Source organism: Leucopleurus acutus (assembly GCF_964270905.1).
Source record: "Leucopleurus acutus genome assembly, chromosome: 11".
NCBI lineage: Eukaryota > Metazoa > Chordata > Mammalia > Artiodactyla > Delphinidae > Leucopleurus > Leucopleurus acutus.
This window is the reverse complement of record NC_139152.1, coordinates 94,299,990-94,318,174: the sequence shown is the minus strand read 5'-3', so window position 1 is coordinate 94,318,174 and position 18,185 is coordinate 94,299,990. Positions and strand designations below refer to the sequence as shown.

Below are 18,185 nucleotides of genomic sequence, written 5' to 3'. Positions count from 1 at the left end.
GGTGCGAGTGGTGGCTGCGGCCCGCGTTGCCTGGAGAACGTCAGGACTTACAAACGCAAAATGGGCCTCTCCCCGACGTCCCTCCTCCTCTTCCTCCTCCCAGACCACAAAGCAAAGCGCACCCCTTCCTGGTGGATGTGGGGACAACGGGTGTCGGGTGTCCCATCCAGAACTTTACAGGGTCCCCAGAGGGAGCCGTGGCGGAATAGGCCCCGAGTTCGTCGGATTCCGCCTATGTCTTCAGGTAAGATGAACAGACAGGCAGTGACCCTGCCTGCCAGCCTCCCCACGCCGGGCCTCTCATCGGCTTTGACGGGCTGGGGAACCTGAGGTCAGGGGCCGCTTCAGGGTCGCACAGTGAGCAAGGGCAGAGAGCTACTCGAGAATCAACTCCAGATCTCCTAAAATCCTAACTGTGTGTATTACTGGTTCCATTTGACAAATGAAGAGACTCCGGGTCATTCAAGGGGTATTTACTGGCTGCTTAGTGAGTGCACCAGGTCATCCATCCAGGGAGGGGCAGGACCCATAGGTCTCTGGCTCCAAGTGCAGTTTTCTTCCAACTACACGTTACTTCATTGAAAAGGGGAGAGTTCCGTGTCCTAGAACCAAACCACATGGTCTAACCCAGCACAGTCCAATGGAAACATAATGTGGGCCACATATATAATTTAGAATTTTCTAGTAGCCATATTTTTTAAAAAGTAAAAAAAAATCAGATGATGTTAATATGACTAATGTTTTAACTCATATGTCCCAAATATGATCATTTCAACATACAATCAATATTTTAAAGTTTATTCTGCTTCAGTTTTTAAATTTTAATTAACTAAAATTAAGATTTTAGTGTTTCGGTCACACTAACCAAATTCCAAGGGCTCCATTGTCACATGTGGCTAGTGGCTACTGTGATGCACCGGTCTAGTCTTTTCCTGTCTTTCTACTGTGTGTCCCTCTGCTTGGGTGGTATTTCCCCTCCCCACTTACCTAATTAACTCCTGCTCTTCCTTCAAGTCTTGACTCCCTTGACTAGGTCATTATCCACTATTATGTTGTCTCTCAGAGCGCTGTGTCCCTCCCTTTGAAGCAGTGGTCAGTTATAATTCATGGTTATGTATATAATTAATTATCACTTGTCACCCCTAGTAGACATAAGCTCCATTAAGGCAGGGATAAAGTCTGGTTTAACTCACCAACCTGTCCCCAAGTAGGGACACATTGCTGGCTGTGTTGGGCAGTCAGTAAGTAGTCATTTAATGACTGAAGTTTAAACTGAACAAAAGTCTGTCTGACTCCAGAGTCAGCATTGTTTTAACTTGTTTAACATGATTAAGTTAAAATGTGTTAACTTTAAACAACGGACTTTCAAATCTCAGCTGCCAGAATATGTGCTCCATGAGGGCAGAACTTGTTTTTATTCTTCCGCTCACCTGCCCCTAATATACAGCACAGTGCTGGGCACAGGGTGGATATTCAATAAAGTTAGTTTGCTCCCCCACCCATTTTTTCTCCCCAAATAGTGACAGTAAAAACTTATCATGCTTCAGAGAATACTTACCCTAAAATGATATGATGAAAATTTCAGAAAGGAACAGAGTATTTTAAATGTGTCTTTTAATAAGCATAATATTCAATTCTCCCATTAGGCATGGGTAATAATGTTAAGCTAAAGCGAGAGGCTTCTTAACAGGGTCCCCCTAAGCCTGGCTTTTCAGAGAACATGGAGTTTTCCAGTCATGCTGGCGGGGGTGGGTGGGTGGGTGGATAAAAGTGAGAAGCCCTAAAATGCACCTGCCTCCTCTTTACCCTCACCCCCTTGCCTGTATGGCTAAAGACTAGGGGCAGGAGGCAGGAAATAATAGTTTTGACCTGAGCCTGGGCCAACCTTTCCTACAATCCAACTGACTTAGGACAGCCCAAAGTAGATAGCCTCTTTGGACCAGAAAGAAGTATGTGAGTGAGTGAGTTAAAAATGGAATCAAATATTGAGTGAACCTAATTCCTAGAGAGTAATTTGCCTAATGGAGAAAGACGTAGAAGCAAATAAATTCTGGTTCTGTATTGTAAGTGCTGTAATAGAGAGTTGAAAGCAGAATCCTGGACTTCACAGAAAAGGGGTGGTATTAATGGCCTGGAGTAATTCAAGAAGGTTTTCCAAAAAGACATATCACCTGGACTGATTGAATGGAGGGAATTGCATGTACAAAGGCATAGAGGCGCAAAGCGCACACCATGGCAGGGATCAGGAGAAAGTTCGGTGGGGCAGGGATGTAGGATGGATGGCTGGGGAGAAGACAGCAGAGCAGAAGGCGTGAACCAAAGGGGAAGAAAGGAGACTGGTGAAAGGACACCTCGGTTAAGTTTTCCATCAAAATATACCTTTTCTCTGTCTTTCCATTATGTATGAGCTTCTTGAGGGCAGGTCTGAGTGTTTTACTTCATTATAACCAGGTCTATACCACCAGGCTCTGGACAGGGAGGACCCACAGATGGTAGTGATGAACTCCTCCTGGCCAATAAGCAAGGACCCAGGAGAGCACTCTGGCCAGAATATTACAAATCCAGAAAGAAAAGTAGTGTGGGGCCAGTTTCCTGAAAGGGAGCAGAAAGCCTCAGCTAGATTAGGAGCCTCATGCTGAGGAGATGGACCCAGTATCATAGAAGCCCAGCATCTGAGGGCTGAAAAGGGGCTTAGGGACCTAATCCGAGTCTCTGACTTTACAGGTGAGGCTCAGAGAGCCAAAGAGATTTGACTGCATTTCTAACTTGGAAACTGGCTTGCTGGAGGGTCTGGAGCCCCGTCTTTTCAGCAGTCTAGTCTTCTTATTTTTATTTATTTACTTATTTGGCCACACCGTGTGGCTTACGGGATCTTAGTTTCCCAACGAGGGATGGAACCTGGGCCCCTGGCAGTGAGACCGCTGAGTCCTAACCACTGGACCACCAGGAATTCCCTAGTCGCCTTATTTTTAAAACCAAAATAATTCTCATCAGGGGGTGGTGGGGATCAGCAGGTAGAAAGCAAAAGTATATATGCCTTGAAGTTCTCTGTTAAGAATGTGGTACCTATATACAATGTACACATGTGGGCTTCTCATGTGGTACATATATACAATGGAACATTACCCAGCCATAAAAAAGAATGAAATAACGCCATCTGCAGCAACATGGGAGGACCTAGAGATTGTCATACTGAGTGAAGTAAGTCAGACAAGAGAAAAACAAATACCATATGATATCACTTATATGTGGAATCTAAAAATATGGTACAAATGAACTTATTTACAAAATAGAAATAGAGTCACAGATGTAGAAAACAAACTTATGATTACCAAGGGGGAAAGGGGCAGGGGAGGGATAAATTGGGAGATTGGGAATGACATATACACACTACTATATATAAAATAGATAACTAATAAGGGCCTACTGTATCGCACAGGGAACTCTACTCAATACTCTTTAATGACCTATATGGGAAAAGAATCTAAAAAGAATGGATATATGTATATGTATAACGGATTCACTTTGCTGTACAGCAGAAACTAACACAACATTGTAAATCAGCTATACTCCAATAAAAATTTAAAAAAATGGGCTTCTCAGACAAAAGCCTTTATTCCCCATTAACATGCAGCATGTGCCTCGCTATCAGCCCTGCTTACAAGATGAGCGTGGTTGTGCTTTCTAAGATGGTTGTATGCTATTTGTGATTCCCGGGAGGCTGGTGGAACAAAACAAGATTGTAGTGAGGAATGAGAGGCTCTTAAAAGTGGAAACTTACTGTTTGTCAGTTTACAAGAAACTGGACAATGGCTGATTTCAGGAACATGGATGTCATCAATTTCACTGCCTTGCCAATGGTGCCAGTAGATGAGCACCTGGCTGTCTCACTCACTGCACGGAAAGCAATGAAGGATGATGCCATGAGGAAGAATCTGGAGGACAGTCCACCCTGTATCCTTCTGTGGTGCCGTCTGCAATAGAGACCAAACACACCCGTGCAGAGGTGTAACCTGGGCTCGAGTCTATAACATACACCACTTACTAGCTCGTTTCTTATATGTTTGTTAATTTTTTTCAATTACTTAAGCCCTACCTGTCCTTTAAAAGAATATGGAGCTGTGAAGGATTGTTTGTCTTGAGTTTGTTTTACTAAGATAATCAGAAAGAGCCCTAAAGGGAGACATACTGGAAATATTCATTGAAAGAATGGGGAAGAAGAGAAAAAAAATGTTCTTTTTACCCCATTGTCTCTTTCTTTCCCTTCTGCCTTCCAAAGAATTAAACTTATAGATAGAAACTAAGTTGTAGTCCAGCCCTCTGCCCTCAGACTAGTTAGCTGAGTGCCCAACTTTTAAAAAAAATTTTTTTCTTTTTTTTTTTGTGGCCACGCCGCACCGCAGCTTGCAGGATCTTAGTTCCCTGATCAGGGATTGAACCCAGGCCCTCGGCAGTGCAAGTGCAGAGTTCTAACCATTGGACCACCAAGGAATTCCCTTTTTTTCTTTCTTTTCATTTTCTTTCTTTCTTTTTTTTTTTTTTTCACTCCCTTTGACCTTTCCTCTTCTCACCTGCCACTGCCAGCACCTCTACCTGGGCCCAGACTTTGCCCCTTCTGACATCATCCAGGCTCTACCAGCATCTTTCTTCTCTGACTCTGCCTGTATTGATCCTGATCTCACTTCTGACCCTGAACCTTGTATCTCAGGGACCCACAGAATCCCGCCTCTGGGGGACCATAGAACTCATTCAGCAAATAAAGACCCTCTCAGGTTATAAATAACCCTGTCTTTCCATCTTATATAGAGCTCATTTACCTTCAGGTCATCCTCCTGCCAACCAAACTGCATGTATCCCTCTGCATCACCTCACTTTCCATGCCTCTCAGAAACCCTTCTCAAGATGAGCACAAACGATCCCATCAGGATCTATTTCAGGGTCTCACTTTCCTGGGCCTTTTTCTAATGTACCCTCTTTCTTCTTATCCTACACTTATCTCAACCTAAGTAATCCATTTCACTTCCTATGATTTGTCATGTCCCTCCTGGCATCTCCATTTGTCAAGTATCCTCCGATTTGTAAGAACACTTGAGGGTAATGGAAGTAACAGTGAACCTTGCTATATGTGAAGGCAATGAGGAGTGGTAGGATTATGGGGCTTTTACAAAGGATATATCCTAGACCAGTTGAGGCTAAGACAGAAAGAAATGCAAACGTAGAGAGGGTAGTAAGAGGGTGCATTGAACTGAGCAGCGATTTCAACAGTGATAAACAAGGTTGAGATGCCCTTGGACCCAGGCATCCTTCACCTGACAGAAACAGCTCTCTGTGTGACTGTGTGCACCACAGCATTATCTGTACTTGTAAAACAATTATAAACAACTTAAATATTCAATAGCCAAGGTACAGTTAAGTCTATTAAGATGCATTCTCTAAATGGATTTGTATTCTGCCATTTAAAATATTATGAAGATTATTTAGCTTTATGGAAAATAATCATAATAATGAGTAGGAGAGAAGTCAGAGTAGTAAAATAGGCATCCGCTGATATTATAATTATGTAAAAATGTGTGTATATCATAATGCGAGAAGGAAGTCTCCCGAAAACCTAACAAGTTGGTAGGGTGGTAGCGTAATAGATGATTCTTTTTATATTTTCCAAGGTGTCTAGAATATGGTTAATTTTTGTTTATAATTTATAAAGCAACTCATTTAACACAAGATAAAAGAAGTGAGAATGTTCGCAGAGAAAATAGTTAAGTGAAAAGACAGCAAGAACCAAGATGGCGGAGTAGAAGGATGTGCTCTCACTGCCTCTTGCGAGAACACCAGAATCACAACGAGCTGCTGAACAGTAATAGACAGGAGGACACTGGAACTCACCAAAAAAGATACCCCACCCAAAGACAAAGGAGAAGCCACAATGAGATGGTAGGAGGGGTGCAATCACAGTAAAATCAAATCCCATAACTGCTGGGTGGGTGACTCACAGACTGGAGAACACCTATACCACAGAAGTCCACCCGCTGGAGGGAAGGTTCTGAGCCCCACGTCAAGCTTCCCAACCTGGGGGTACAGCAACGGGAGGAGGAATTCCTAGAGAATCAGACTTTGAAGGTTACTGGGATTTGAATGCAGGACTTCAACAGGACTGGGGGAAACAGAGACTCCACCCTTGGAGGGCACACACAAAGTAGTGTGCGCATCGGGACCCAGGGGAAGGAGCAGTGGCCCCAGGGGAGACTGAAACAGACCTACCTGCTAGTGTTGGAGGGTCTCCTGCAGAGGCTGGGGGTGGCTGTGGCTCACCGTGGGGACAAGGACACTGGCAGCGGAAGTTCTGGGTAGTAATCCTTGGCGTGAGCCCTCCCAGAGTCCACCATTAGCCCCACCAAAGAACCCAGGTAGGCTCCAGTGTTGGGTTGCCTTGGGCCAAACAACCAACAGGGAGGGAATCCAGCCCCACCCATCAGCAGTCAATCACATTAAAGTTTTGCTGAGCTCTGCCCACCAGAGCAACAGTCAGCTCTACCCACCACCAGTCCCTCCCATCAGGAAACTTGCACAAGCCTCTTAGATAGCCTCATCCACCAGAGGGCAGACAGCAGAAGCAAGAACTACAGGCCTGCAGCCTGTGGAACAAAAAACATATTCACAGAAGACAAAATGAAAAGACAGAGGGCTATGTACCAGATGAAGGAACAAGATAAAACCCCAGAAAAACAACTAAATGAAGTGGAGATAGGCAACCTTTCAGAAAAAGAATTCAGAATAATGATAGTGAAGATGATCCAGGACCTCGGAAAAAGAATGGAGGCAATGATCGAGAAGATGCAAGAAATGTTTAACAAAGACCTAGAAGAATTAAAGAACAAACAAACAGAGATGAACAATACAATAACTGAAAGGAAAACTACACTAGAAGGAATCAATAGCAGAATAACTGAAGCAGAAGAACAGATAAGTGACCTGGAAGACAGAATGGTGGAATTCACTGCTGCGGAAGAGAATAAAGAAAAAAGAATGAAAAGAAATGGAGACAGCCTAAGAGACCTCTAGGACAACATTAAACGCAATAACATTCACATTATAGGGGTCCCAGAAGGAGAAGAGAGAGAGAAATGACCAGAGAAAATATTTGAAGAGATTATATTCGAAAACTTCCCTAACATGGGAAAGGAAATAGCCACCCAAGTCCAGGAAGCGCAGAGTCCCATACAGGATAAACCCAAGGAGAAACACGTCAAGACACATAGTAATCAAATTGGCAAAAATTAAAGACAAAGAAAAACTTATTGAAAGCAGCAAGGGTAAAACGACAAATAACATACAAGGGAACTCCCATAAGGTTAACAGCTGATTTCTCAGCAGAAACTCTACAAGCCAGAAGGGAGTGGCATGATATACTTAAAGTGATGAAATGGAAGAACCTACAACGAAGATTACTCTACCCAGCAAGGATCTCATTCAGATTCAATGGAGAAATCAAAAGCTTTACAGACAAGCAGAAGCTAAGAGAATTCAGCACCACCAAACCAGCTCTACAACAATGCTAAAGGAACTTCTCTAAGTGGGAAACACAAGAGAAGAAAAGGACCTACAAAAACAAACCCAAAACAATTAAGAAAATGGTCATAGGAAGATACATATCGATAATTACCTTAAACGTGAATGGATTAAATGCTCCAACCAAAAGACACAGGCTTGCTGAATGGGTACAAAAACAAGACCCATCTATATGCTGTCTACAAGAGACCCACTTCAGACCTAGGGACGCATACACACTGAAAGTGAGGGGATGGAAAAAGATATTCCATGGAAATGGAAATCAAAAGAAAGCTGGAGTAGCAATACTCATATCAGATAAAATAGACTTTAAAATAAAGAATGTGACAAGGAAGGACACTACATAATGATCATGGCATTGATCCAAGAAGAAGATAAAACAATTATAAATATATATGCACCCAACATAGGAGCACCTCAATCCATAAGGCAACTGCTAGCAGCTATAAAAGAGGAAATTGACAGTAACACAATAATAGTGGGGGACTTTAACACCTCACTTACCCCAATGGACAGATCATCCAAAATGAAAATAAATAAGGAAACAGAAGCTTTAAATGACACAATAGACCAGATAGATTTCATTAATATTTATAGGACATTCCATACAAAAACAGCAGATTACACTTTCTTCTCAAGTGCACAGGGAACATTCTCCAGGATAGATCACATCTTGGGTCACAAATCAAGCCTCAGTAAATTTAAGAAAATTGAAATCATATCAAGCATCTTTTCTGACCACAACACTATGAGATTAGAAATGAATTACAGGGAAAAAACCGTAAAAAACACAAACACATGGAGGCTAAACAATACGTTACTAAATAACCAAGAGATCACTGAAGAAATCAAAGAGGAAATCAAAAAATGCCTAGAGACAAATGACAATGAAACCACGATGATCCAAAACCTATGGGATGCAGCAAAAGCAGTTCTAAGAGGGAAGTTTATAGCTATACAAGCCTACCTCAAGAAACAAGAAAAATCTCAAATAAACAATCTAACCTTACACCTAAAGGAACTAAAGAAGATCAAACAAAACCCAAAGTTAGCAGAAGGAAAGAAACCATAAAGATCAGAGCAGAAATAAATGAAATAGAAACAAAGAAAACAATAGCAAAGATCAATAAAACTAAAAGCTGGTTCTTTGAGAAGATAAGCAAAGTTGATAAACCATTAGCCAGACTCATCAAGAAAAACAGGGAGAGGACTCAAATCAATAGAATTAGAAATGAAAAAGGAGAAGTTACAACAGACACCACAGAAATACAAAGCACCCTAAGAGACTACTACAAGCAACTCTATGCCAATAAAATGGACCATCTGGAAGAAATGGACAAATTCTTAGAAAGGTATAACCTTCCAAGACTGAACCAGGAAGAAATAGAAAATATGAACAGACCAATCACAAGTAATGAAATTGAAACTGTGTTTAAAAATCTTTCAATGAACAAAAGTCCAGGACCAGATGGCTTCACAGGTGAATTCTAGCAAACATTTAGAGAAGAGCTAACACCCATCCTTCTCAAACTCTTTCAAAAAAAGGCAGAGGAAGGAACACTCCCAAACTCATTCTATGAGGCCACCATCACCCTGATACCAAAACCAGACAAAGATGTCACAAAAAAGAAAACTACAGGCCAATATCACTGATGAACACAGATGCAAAAATCCTCAACAAAATACTAGTGAACAGAATCCAACAACACATTAAAATGATCATACACCATGATCAAGTGGGATTTATTCCAAGGATGCAAGGATTCTTCAATATACGCAAATCAGTGTGATACACCATATTAACAAATTGAAGAATAAATACCGTATGATCATCTCAATCGATGCAGAAAAAGCTTTTGACAAGATTCAACACCGACTTATGAAAAAAACTCTCCAGAAAGTGGGCATAGAGGGAACCTACCTCAACATAATAAAGGCCATATATGACAAACCCACAGCAAACATCATTCTCAATGGTGAAAAACTGAAAGCATTTCCTCTAAGATCAGGAAGGAGACAAGGATGTCCACTGTCACCACTATTATTCAACATAGTTTTGGAAGTCCTAGCCACGGCAATCAGAGAAGGAAAAGAAATAAAAGAAATACAAATTGGAAAAGGAGAAGTAAAACTGTCACTGTTTGCTGATGATATGACACTATACATAGAGAATCCTAAAGATGCCACCAGAAAACTACTAGAGCTAGTCAATGGATTTGGTAAAGTTGCAGTTTGCAAAATTAATGCACAGAAATCTCTTGCATTCCTATATACACTAATGATGAAAAATCTGAAAGAGAAATTAAGGAAACACTCCCATTTACCACTGCAACAAAAAGAATAAAATACCTAGGAATAAACCTACCTAGGGAGACAAAAGAGCTGTATGCAGAAAACTACGAGACACTGATGAAAGAAATTAAAGATGATACCAACAGATGGAGAGATATACCATGTTCTTGAATTGGAAGAATCAATATTGTGAAAATGACTATACCACCCAAAGCAATCTACAGATTCAGTGCAATCCCTATCAAATTACCAATGGCAATTTTTATGGAACTCGAACAAAAAATCTTAAAATTTGTATAGAGACACAAAAGACCCTGAATAGCCAAAGCAGTCTTGTGGGAAAAAAACAGAGCTGGAGGAATCAGACTCCCTGACTTCAGACTATACTACAAAGCTACACTAATCAAGACAATATGGTACTGGCACAGAAACAGAAACATAGGTCAATGGAACAAGATAGAAAGCCCAGAGATAACCCCACACACGTATGGTCAACTAATCTATGACAAAGGAAGCAAGGATATACAATGGAGAAAAGACAGTGTCTTCAATAAGTGGTGCTGGGAAAACTAGACAGCTACATGTAAAAGAATGAAATTAGAACACTCCCTAAAACCATACACAAAAATAAACTCAAAATGAATTAGAGACCTAAATGTAAGACCGGACACTATAAAACTCTTAGAGGAAAACATAGGAAGAGCACTCTTTGACATAAATCACAGCAAGATCTTTTTTGATCCACCTCCTAGAGTAATGGAAATAAAAACAAAAATAAACAAATGGGCCCTAATGAAATTCAAAGCTTTTGCACAGCAAAGAAGACCATAAACAAGATGAAAAGAGAACCCTCAGAATGGGAGAAAATATTTGCAAACGAATCAACAGACACAGGATTAATCTCCAAAATATATAAACAGCTCATGCAGCTCAATATTAAAAAAAACAAACAACCCAATCCGAAAATGAGCAGATGACCTAAATAGACAATTCTCCAAAGAAGACATACAGATGGCCACGAAGCACATGAAAAGCTGCTCAACATCACTAATTATTAGAGAAATGCAAATCAAAACTGCAATGAGGTACCACCTCACACCAGTTAGAATGGGCGTCATCAGAAAATCTACAAATAACAAATGCTGGAGAGGGTGTGGAGAAAAGGGAACCCTCTTGCACTGTTGGTGGGAATGTAAATTGATACAGTCACTATGGAGAACATTATGGAGGTTCCTTAAATAACTAAAAATAAAATTACCATATCATCCAGCAATCCCACTACTGGGGATATACCCAGAGAAAACCATAAATCAAAAAAGCACATGTACCCCAATGTTCATTGCAGCGCTATTTACAATAGCCAGGTCATGGAAGCAACCTAAATGCCCATCGAGAGACGAATGGATAAAGAAGATGTGGTACATATATACAATGGAATATTACTCAACCATAAAAAGGAACGAAATTGGGTCATTTGTTGAGACATGGATTGATCTAGAGGCTGTCATACAGAGTGAAGTAAGTCAGAGAGAGAAAAACAAATATCGTATATTAACGCATATATGGGGAACCTAGAAAAATGGTACAGATGAACCAGTTTGCAGGGCAGAAATTGAGACACATGTAGAGAACAAACGTATGGACACCAAGGGGGTAAAGCGGCGGGGGGGTTGCGGGTGGTGGTGTGATGAATTGCACCAACTGGGATTGACATGTATACACTGATGTGTATAAAACTGATGACTAATAAGAACCTGTGGACTTCTCTGGTGGCGCAGTGGTTGAGAGTCCGCCTGCCGATGCAGGGGACGCGGGTTCCTGCCCCGGTCCGGGAAGATCCCACATGCCGTGGAGCGGCTGGGCCTGTGAGCCATGGCCGCTGAGCCTTCACGTCCGGAGCCTGTGCTCCGCAGCGGGAGAGGCCACAACAGTGAGAGGCCTGCGTACTGCAAAAAAAAAAAAAAAAAAAAAGGAGAACCTGCTGTATAAAAAAATAAATTAAATTTTAAAAAATAAATGAACTGTGGGGAAAAAAAAAAAAGCACAGAAAGGCAGTGAGCTGCTTTTCTTTACAGGCTCACCCCATCCTGTTCTATTTGTGTGTAGTCATCACCCATAAAGTTTCCTTAACAGACTCACCTCCCAGCCTGCTGCATTGGCTCCATACAGCAGGTGAACCAAGGGATTGCTGAGACAGATCTGAGTCCCAACGCGCTGGTGCACAGCCTGGTAAGTTATGTGTGCTGAGGCGAGGCTTCCAGCAAGGAAGTGCCCTAGGGGCCCCTCTACGTATTTGAAAGCACATTTGCACAATAGAAGTCTCAAAGATATATTTTTAAAATTAATAAGCTTTATTCTTAGAGAAGTTCTGGGTTCATAGCAAAATTGAGCTGAAAGTACGGAGTTCCCACATACCCCTCCCTGTCCCCACACATGCACAGCCTCCCCATCACCAGAGTGGAACATTTATTATAATTGATGTACCTAAATTGACACATCACATTCACCCAAAGCCCATGTTTACATTAGGTTTCTCTCCTTATGCTGTACATTCTATGAGTATGGACAAATGTATAATGATACGTGTCCACCCTTATAGTATTATACGGAATAGTTTCACTGCCCTAAAAATCCTCTGCGCTGCTATTCATCCCTCTCTCCCCCCAGTCCTTGGCAACCACTGATCTTTTGCTACCTCCTTAGTTTCACCTTTTCCAGAATGTCGTAGAATTGGAATCATAAAGTATGTAACCTTTTCAGATTGGTTTCTTTTACTTAGTAATATATCTTTAAGGTTTCTCCATGTCTTTTCATGGCTTGATAGCTCATTACTTTTTTGCGCTGAATAGTATTCTGTTGTTTGGATGTCCACAGTTTATTTATCTGTTAACCTACTGAGGGGCATGTTGGTTGCTTCTGAGTTTTGGCAACTTTGAATAAAGCTTCTATAAACATTCATATGCAGGGTTTTGTGTGGACATATATTTTCAGTTCATTTGGGTAAACACCAAGGAGCATGAATCCTGGACCATATGGTAAGAGTATGTTTAGTATAGTAAGAAACTGCTAAATTGTCTCCCAAAGTGGCTGTGCCCTTTTGCACTCCCACCAGCAGTGAATGAGAGTTCCTGTTGCTCCACATCCTCGTCAGCATTTGGTGTTGTCAGTGTTTGGGATTTTGGCCATCCTAACCAGTATACTGTGATATCTCGTTGTTTTAATTTGCAGTTCTCTAATAACGTGATATTAAACATCTTTTTATATGCTTACTTTCCATCTGTATATCTTGTTTGGTGGTGAGGTGTCTGTTGAGGTGTTTGCCCCATTTTTTAATTGAGTTGTTTGTTTTCTTATTGTTGGGTTTTAAGATTTCTTTGTATATTTTGGGTAACAGTCCTTTATCAAATGTATCTTTTGCAAATATTCTCTCCAGTCTGTGGCTGGTCTTCTTTTTCTCTTGACATTGTCCTTTGTAGAGCAGAAGTTTTAAGTTTTAATGAAGTCCAGCTTATCAGTTATTTCTTTCATGGATCATGCCTCTGCTGTTGTATCTAAAAAGTCATTGCGAAACCCAGGGTCAACTAGGTTTTCTCATCTACGTTATCTTCTAGGAGTTTTATATTTAGGTCTGTTATCCATTTTGACTTAATTTTTGTGAAAGATGTAAGGTCTGTGTATGGGTTCGTTATTTTGCGTTTGGATGTTCAGTTGTTCGAGCACCATTTGTTGAAAAGTCTACCTTTGCTCCATTGTATTGCCTTTGCCTCTTTGTCAAAGATCAATTGACTTTGTTTATGTGGGTCTATTTCTGGACTCTCTATTCTGTTCCATTGATCTATTTGTCTGTTTTTTTGGCCAATGCCACGCTGTCTTGATTACTGTAGTTTTATAGTAAGTAAGTCTTGAAGTCAAGTAGTGTCAGTTCTCCTTCAATGCTGGGTTTGCTATTCTGGGTCTTTTACTTCTCCATGTAAAGTTTAGAATTAGTTTGTCAATATTGACAAATAAGTTGCTGGAATTTTGATTGGGACTGCATTGATCAAGTTGGGAAGAACTGACGTCTTGACAATATTGAGCCTTTCTATCTGTGAACATGGAATATCTCCATTTATTTAGTTGTTTAATTTATTTCATCAGTTCTGTAGTTTTTCTTATTTTGATCTTGTACATATTTTATTAGATTTATACCTATGTATTTCATTTTTTGTTAATATAAATGGTATTGTGTTTTTAATTTCAAATTCCACTTGTTCATTGTTGGTTATAGGAAAGGGCACATATCCAGTTGATTGATGATGCTGTTGAGTTCAGCTATTTTCTTACTAATTTCCTGTCTGCAGGATCTCTCCCTTTCTAACAGAGGAATATTAAAGTCTCTAACTATTATAGTAGATTCATCAGTGGATTCATTGTCCATGCAATTCTTTTTCTGCCTCATGTATTTTGATGCTCTGTTTTTAGGCACATACACATTAAGATTGTTAAGTCTTCTTGGTGTATTGACCCCTTTATCATTACATAATGCCCCTCTTTATCCCTGATAACTTTCCTGGACCTGAAGTCTGCTCTAAGTGAAATAACTTTTTTTTTAATTAGTGTTAGTATGGTATATCTTTCTTCATCCCTTTACTTCTAATCTATATATTTATTTATATTTAAAATGGGTTTCTTATAGACAAAGTATTTTGGATCTTGTTTTTGGATTTACTCTGACAATCTCTGTCTTTTAATTGGCATATTTAGACCTTTCATTTTAAAGTGATTATTGATATAGTTGGATTAATATCTATCATATTTGTTCTGTTTTCTATTTCTTGGCCTGTTCTTAGTTCCTGTGTTTTAAAATATTTATTTATTTTTAATTTATTTTTATTTTTTGGCTGTGTCAGGTCTTAGTTGCAGCACCCGGGCTCTTTGTTGTGGCACATGGGCTTCTCTTTAGTTATGGTACATGAGCTCAGTGGTTGCGGCACGTGGGCTTAGTTTCCCTGCGATGTGTGGGATCCTAGTTCCCTGACCAGGGATCGAACCCATGTCCCCTGCACCAGAAGGCGGATTCTTAACCACTGGACCACCAGGGAAGTCCCCTTTTTTCCTACTTTTGTCTTCCAAACTTTTTCTGCCTTTTGTGGTTTTAGTTGAGCATTTTATGTGATTTTATTCTCTCTCCTTTCTTAGCATATCAATCATACTTCTTTTTGTACTTTTTGTACTTTTTTTAGTGGTTGCCCTAGAGTTTAAAATATACATTTACAACTAATCTAAGTCTACTTTCAAATATTACTGTACCACTTCACGGGTAATGCAAATACTTGATAATAATAAAATATTCCTAATTCCATCCTCCTGTCTTTTGTATCATTGCCATCATTCATTTCATTTCACTTGTATATGTGTGTATACGTATATACACACACATTGCTACTACTATTATTTTGAACAAACTGCTATCTGTTAGATCAATTAAGAATAAAAAACCAAATTTTTAAATTTTACTTTCACTGATTCGTTCTTTGATGCGCTTCCTTTCTTTATGTAGATCCAAGTTTCTGACCTGTATCATTTTCCTTCCCTCTAAAGAACTGCTTTCAGCATTTCTTCACGGCCGATGTACTGGCAACAAATTCCCTCCGTTTTCGTTTGCCTGAGAAAGCCTTCATTTCTCCTTCACTTTTGAGGGATAATTTTGCAGAGTACAGGATTCCAGGTTGGCAGGGGTTTTTTCCTTAACACTTTAAATATTTCACTTCATTTTCCTCTTGCTTGCATGGTTTCTGAGAAGTCGGATGTAATTCTTATCTTTGCTCTTTTATAGGTAAGGTATTTTCCCCCCTCTGGCTTCTTTCAAGATTTTTGTTTCTTTTTTTTTTTTTTGTCTCTGTTTAAATATTTATTTATTTATTTATTTAGGCTGCGCCAGCTCTTTTTTTTTTTTTTTTTTTGCGGTACGCGGCCCTCTCACTGTTGTGGCCTCTCCCGTTGCGGAGCACAGGCTCCGGACGCGCAGGCTCAGCAGCCATGGCTCACGGGCCCAGCCGCTCCGCGGCATGTGGGATCCTCCTGGACCGGGGAACGAACCCGCGACCCCCACATCGGCAGGCGGACTCTCAACCACTGCGCCACCAGGGAAGCCCTGTGCCAGCTCTTAGTTGCAGCACGTGGGATCTTCGTTGCCGCGTGTGAGATCTTTAATTGTGGTATGCGGGATCTTTTAGTTTCAGTATGCGGACTTCTTAGTTGCAGCATGTGTGTGGGATCTAGTTCCCCGACCAGGGATTGAACCCGGGCCCCCTTCATTGGGAGCACAGGGTCTTACCCACTGGACCACCAGGAAAGTCCCTAAAGATTTTTATCTTTGATTTTCTAAAGTTTGAATATGAAATGCCTAGGTGTAGTTTTTTGGGTTTTGTTTTTGTTTTTTGCATATATCCTAGTTGGTGTTATCTGAGTTTCCTGGATCTGTGTTTTGGTGTCTGACATTAATTTGGGAAATTTTCCAGTCGTTTTTTCCTTCAAATATTCCTTCTGTTCTTTTCTCTCTTTCTTCTACTTCTGGTATTCCTATTATGCACATGTTACACTTTTTAATAGTTGTCCCATAGTTCTTGGATATTCTGTTCTGTTTGGGGGGTATTTTTCAGTCTTTTTTTTTCTCTTTGCTTTTCTGTTTTGGAAGTTTCGATTGTCATTTCCTCAAACTCAGATTCTTTCCTCAGCCATGTCTAGTCAACTAATGAGCCCATCAAAGGCATCCTTCTATTTTGTTACGGTGTTTTTGATCTCTAGCATTTTTTTTTTCAAAGATTCTTTTGATGTGGACCATTTTTAAAGTCTTTATTGAATTTGCTACAATATTACTTCTGTTTTATGTTTTTGTTTTTTTGGCCACGAGGCATGTGGGATCTTAACTCCCCAACCAGGGATCGAACCGCACCCCCTGCATTGAAAGGCGAAGTCTTAACCACTGGACCGCCAGGGAAATCCCCTCTAGCATTTGTTTTGGACCCTTTCTTAGAATGTTCATTCTCTGTTTACATTATCCTTCTGTTCTTGTATGTTTCCTGCTTTTTCTGTAAAAGCCCTTAGAATATTAATCATAATTTTAAAAAATTCCTGGTCTGATAAGTCCAACATTTCTGCCATGTCTGACTCTGGTTCTGATGCTTGTTTATGCTCTTCAAACTGTGCCTTTTGCCTTTTAGTATGCCTTGTAATTTTTTGTTGAAAGGTAGATATGACGTACTGGGTAAAAGGAACTGTGGTAAATAGGCCTTCAGTGATGTGGTGGTAGGTGTGAGGGTTGTGGGGGGAGTGTTCTGTAGTCCTATGGTTGGGTCTCGGTCTTCTGATGAACCTTCGGTACCTCTGGACTGGACTTCACCATTGCTTCTCAGTTTTTTTCCTCCGCTTGGGTGGGACAAGATAGCTAAATGGTGCTAGAATTGGGTATTTCCCCTCCCCCAGGTGGGTTAGGCTTGGTAAATTATTGTCTCCTGAGGGAAGACAAAACGCTATATGGGATATTTAAGAATGGTTACGTTTCCTCCGCACTTCCACGTGGGGTCACCAGCTGGAGCAGAACAGCAGTGGCCCTCTTTATCAGAGCGTGAGGTCTCCAGGTTGCTACAGTTCCCACCATTCCCTGACGCTCCTGATATGGAGGCAAAGTGTTGGTTGCCACATGGTCTTACGCTCGGCCGGCTTCACTCATTTATGTTACTGACTACGTCTCCAAACACAAGGAAAGAGACTCAGACTAGATGAGAACCCAAGTCATTTGTTGGCAGTGCAGTTCTGTAGATTGGGAGGACCTTCTCTGTGGGTTCTCACTTGGCCTGATCTTCAGTCCACCATGCTCCCTGGCCCTCCTTCTCTCCCATCCCTTCTCTCTGCTTCTTCGGTCTGTCTTAACCCTGCTCCTTTACTTCCTGCCAGTTCACTCCACCTAAGCCTCCTCACCCCTTCCTACCTGGCGTCTTGCTCTCCACCAAGTTCCTCTGGCCCAGGGTCCTGAACCTGGTGATCTGCCTCCACAGTTTTTAGCTTTACCCTCACCTCGGCTTTTCCAGTACTGACCTTTGGGCCAGTTTAGCTCTTGAGTCAACAATTTTTTTCTTTTATTAAAAAAAATTTAAATAGCAAGGTAATGCATGCTTATTCTAAAGTATTCAGGTATCTACAAGTATGTAAGTAAACAGTGAAAGTCACTTTCCCTTTCAGCCCTAGATCCCTCCCTAGATGCTAGTTATGTGGTGTGTATCCTTCCAGAACTTTTAAAAAATACATTAGAAATATACAATATAGACATTTAGGGTTATTGTTTTCTT

At 40.7% G+C, this 18,185-nt stretch overlaps 1 protein-coding gene across 1 annotated transcript in view; it reads left to right on the top strand.

Annotated features, from left to right (window-relative positions):
• Positions 1-3,809: 3,809 nt before the first annotated feature.
• Positions 3,810-18,185, top strand: part of FAM227A (family with sequence similarity 227 member A) — a gene marked incomplete at both ends in the record, with an annotated part of 69,241 nt that continues 54,865 nt past the window's right edge. The window contains 2 exons of the mRNA XM_082850464.1: positions 3,810-3,954; positions 12,005-12,087. Of these exons, the coding sequence (XP_082706590.1) occupies positions 3,810-3,954; positions 12,005-12,087 (228 nt within the window). The remainder of the gene's footprint in view (positions 3,955-12,004; positions 12,088-18,185) is intronic.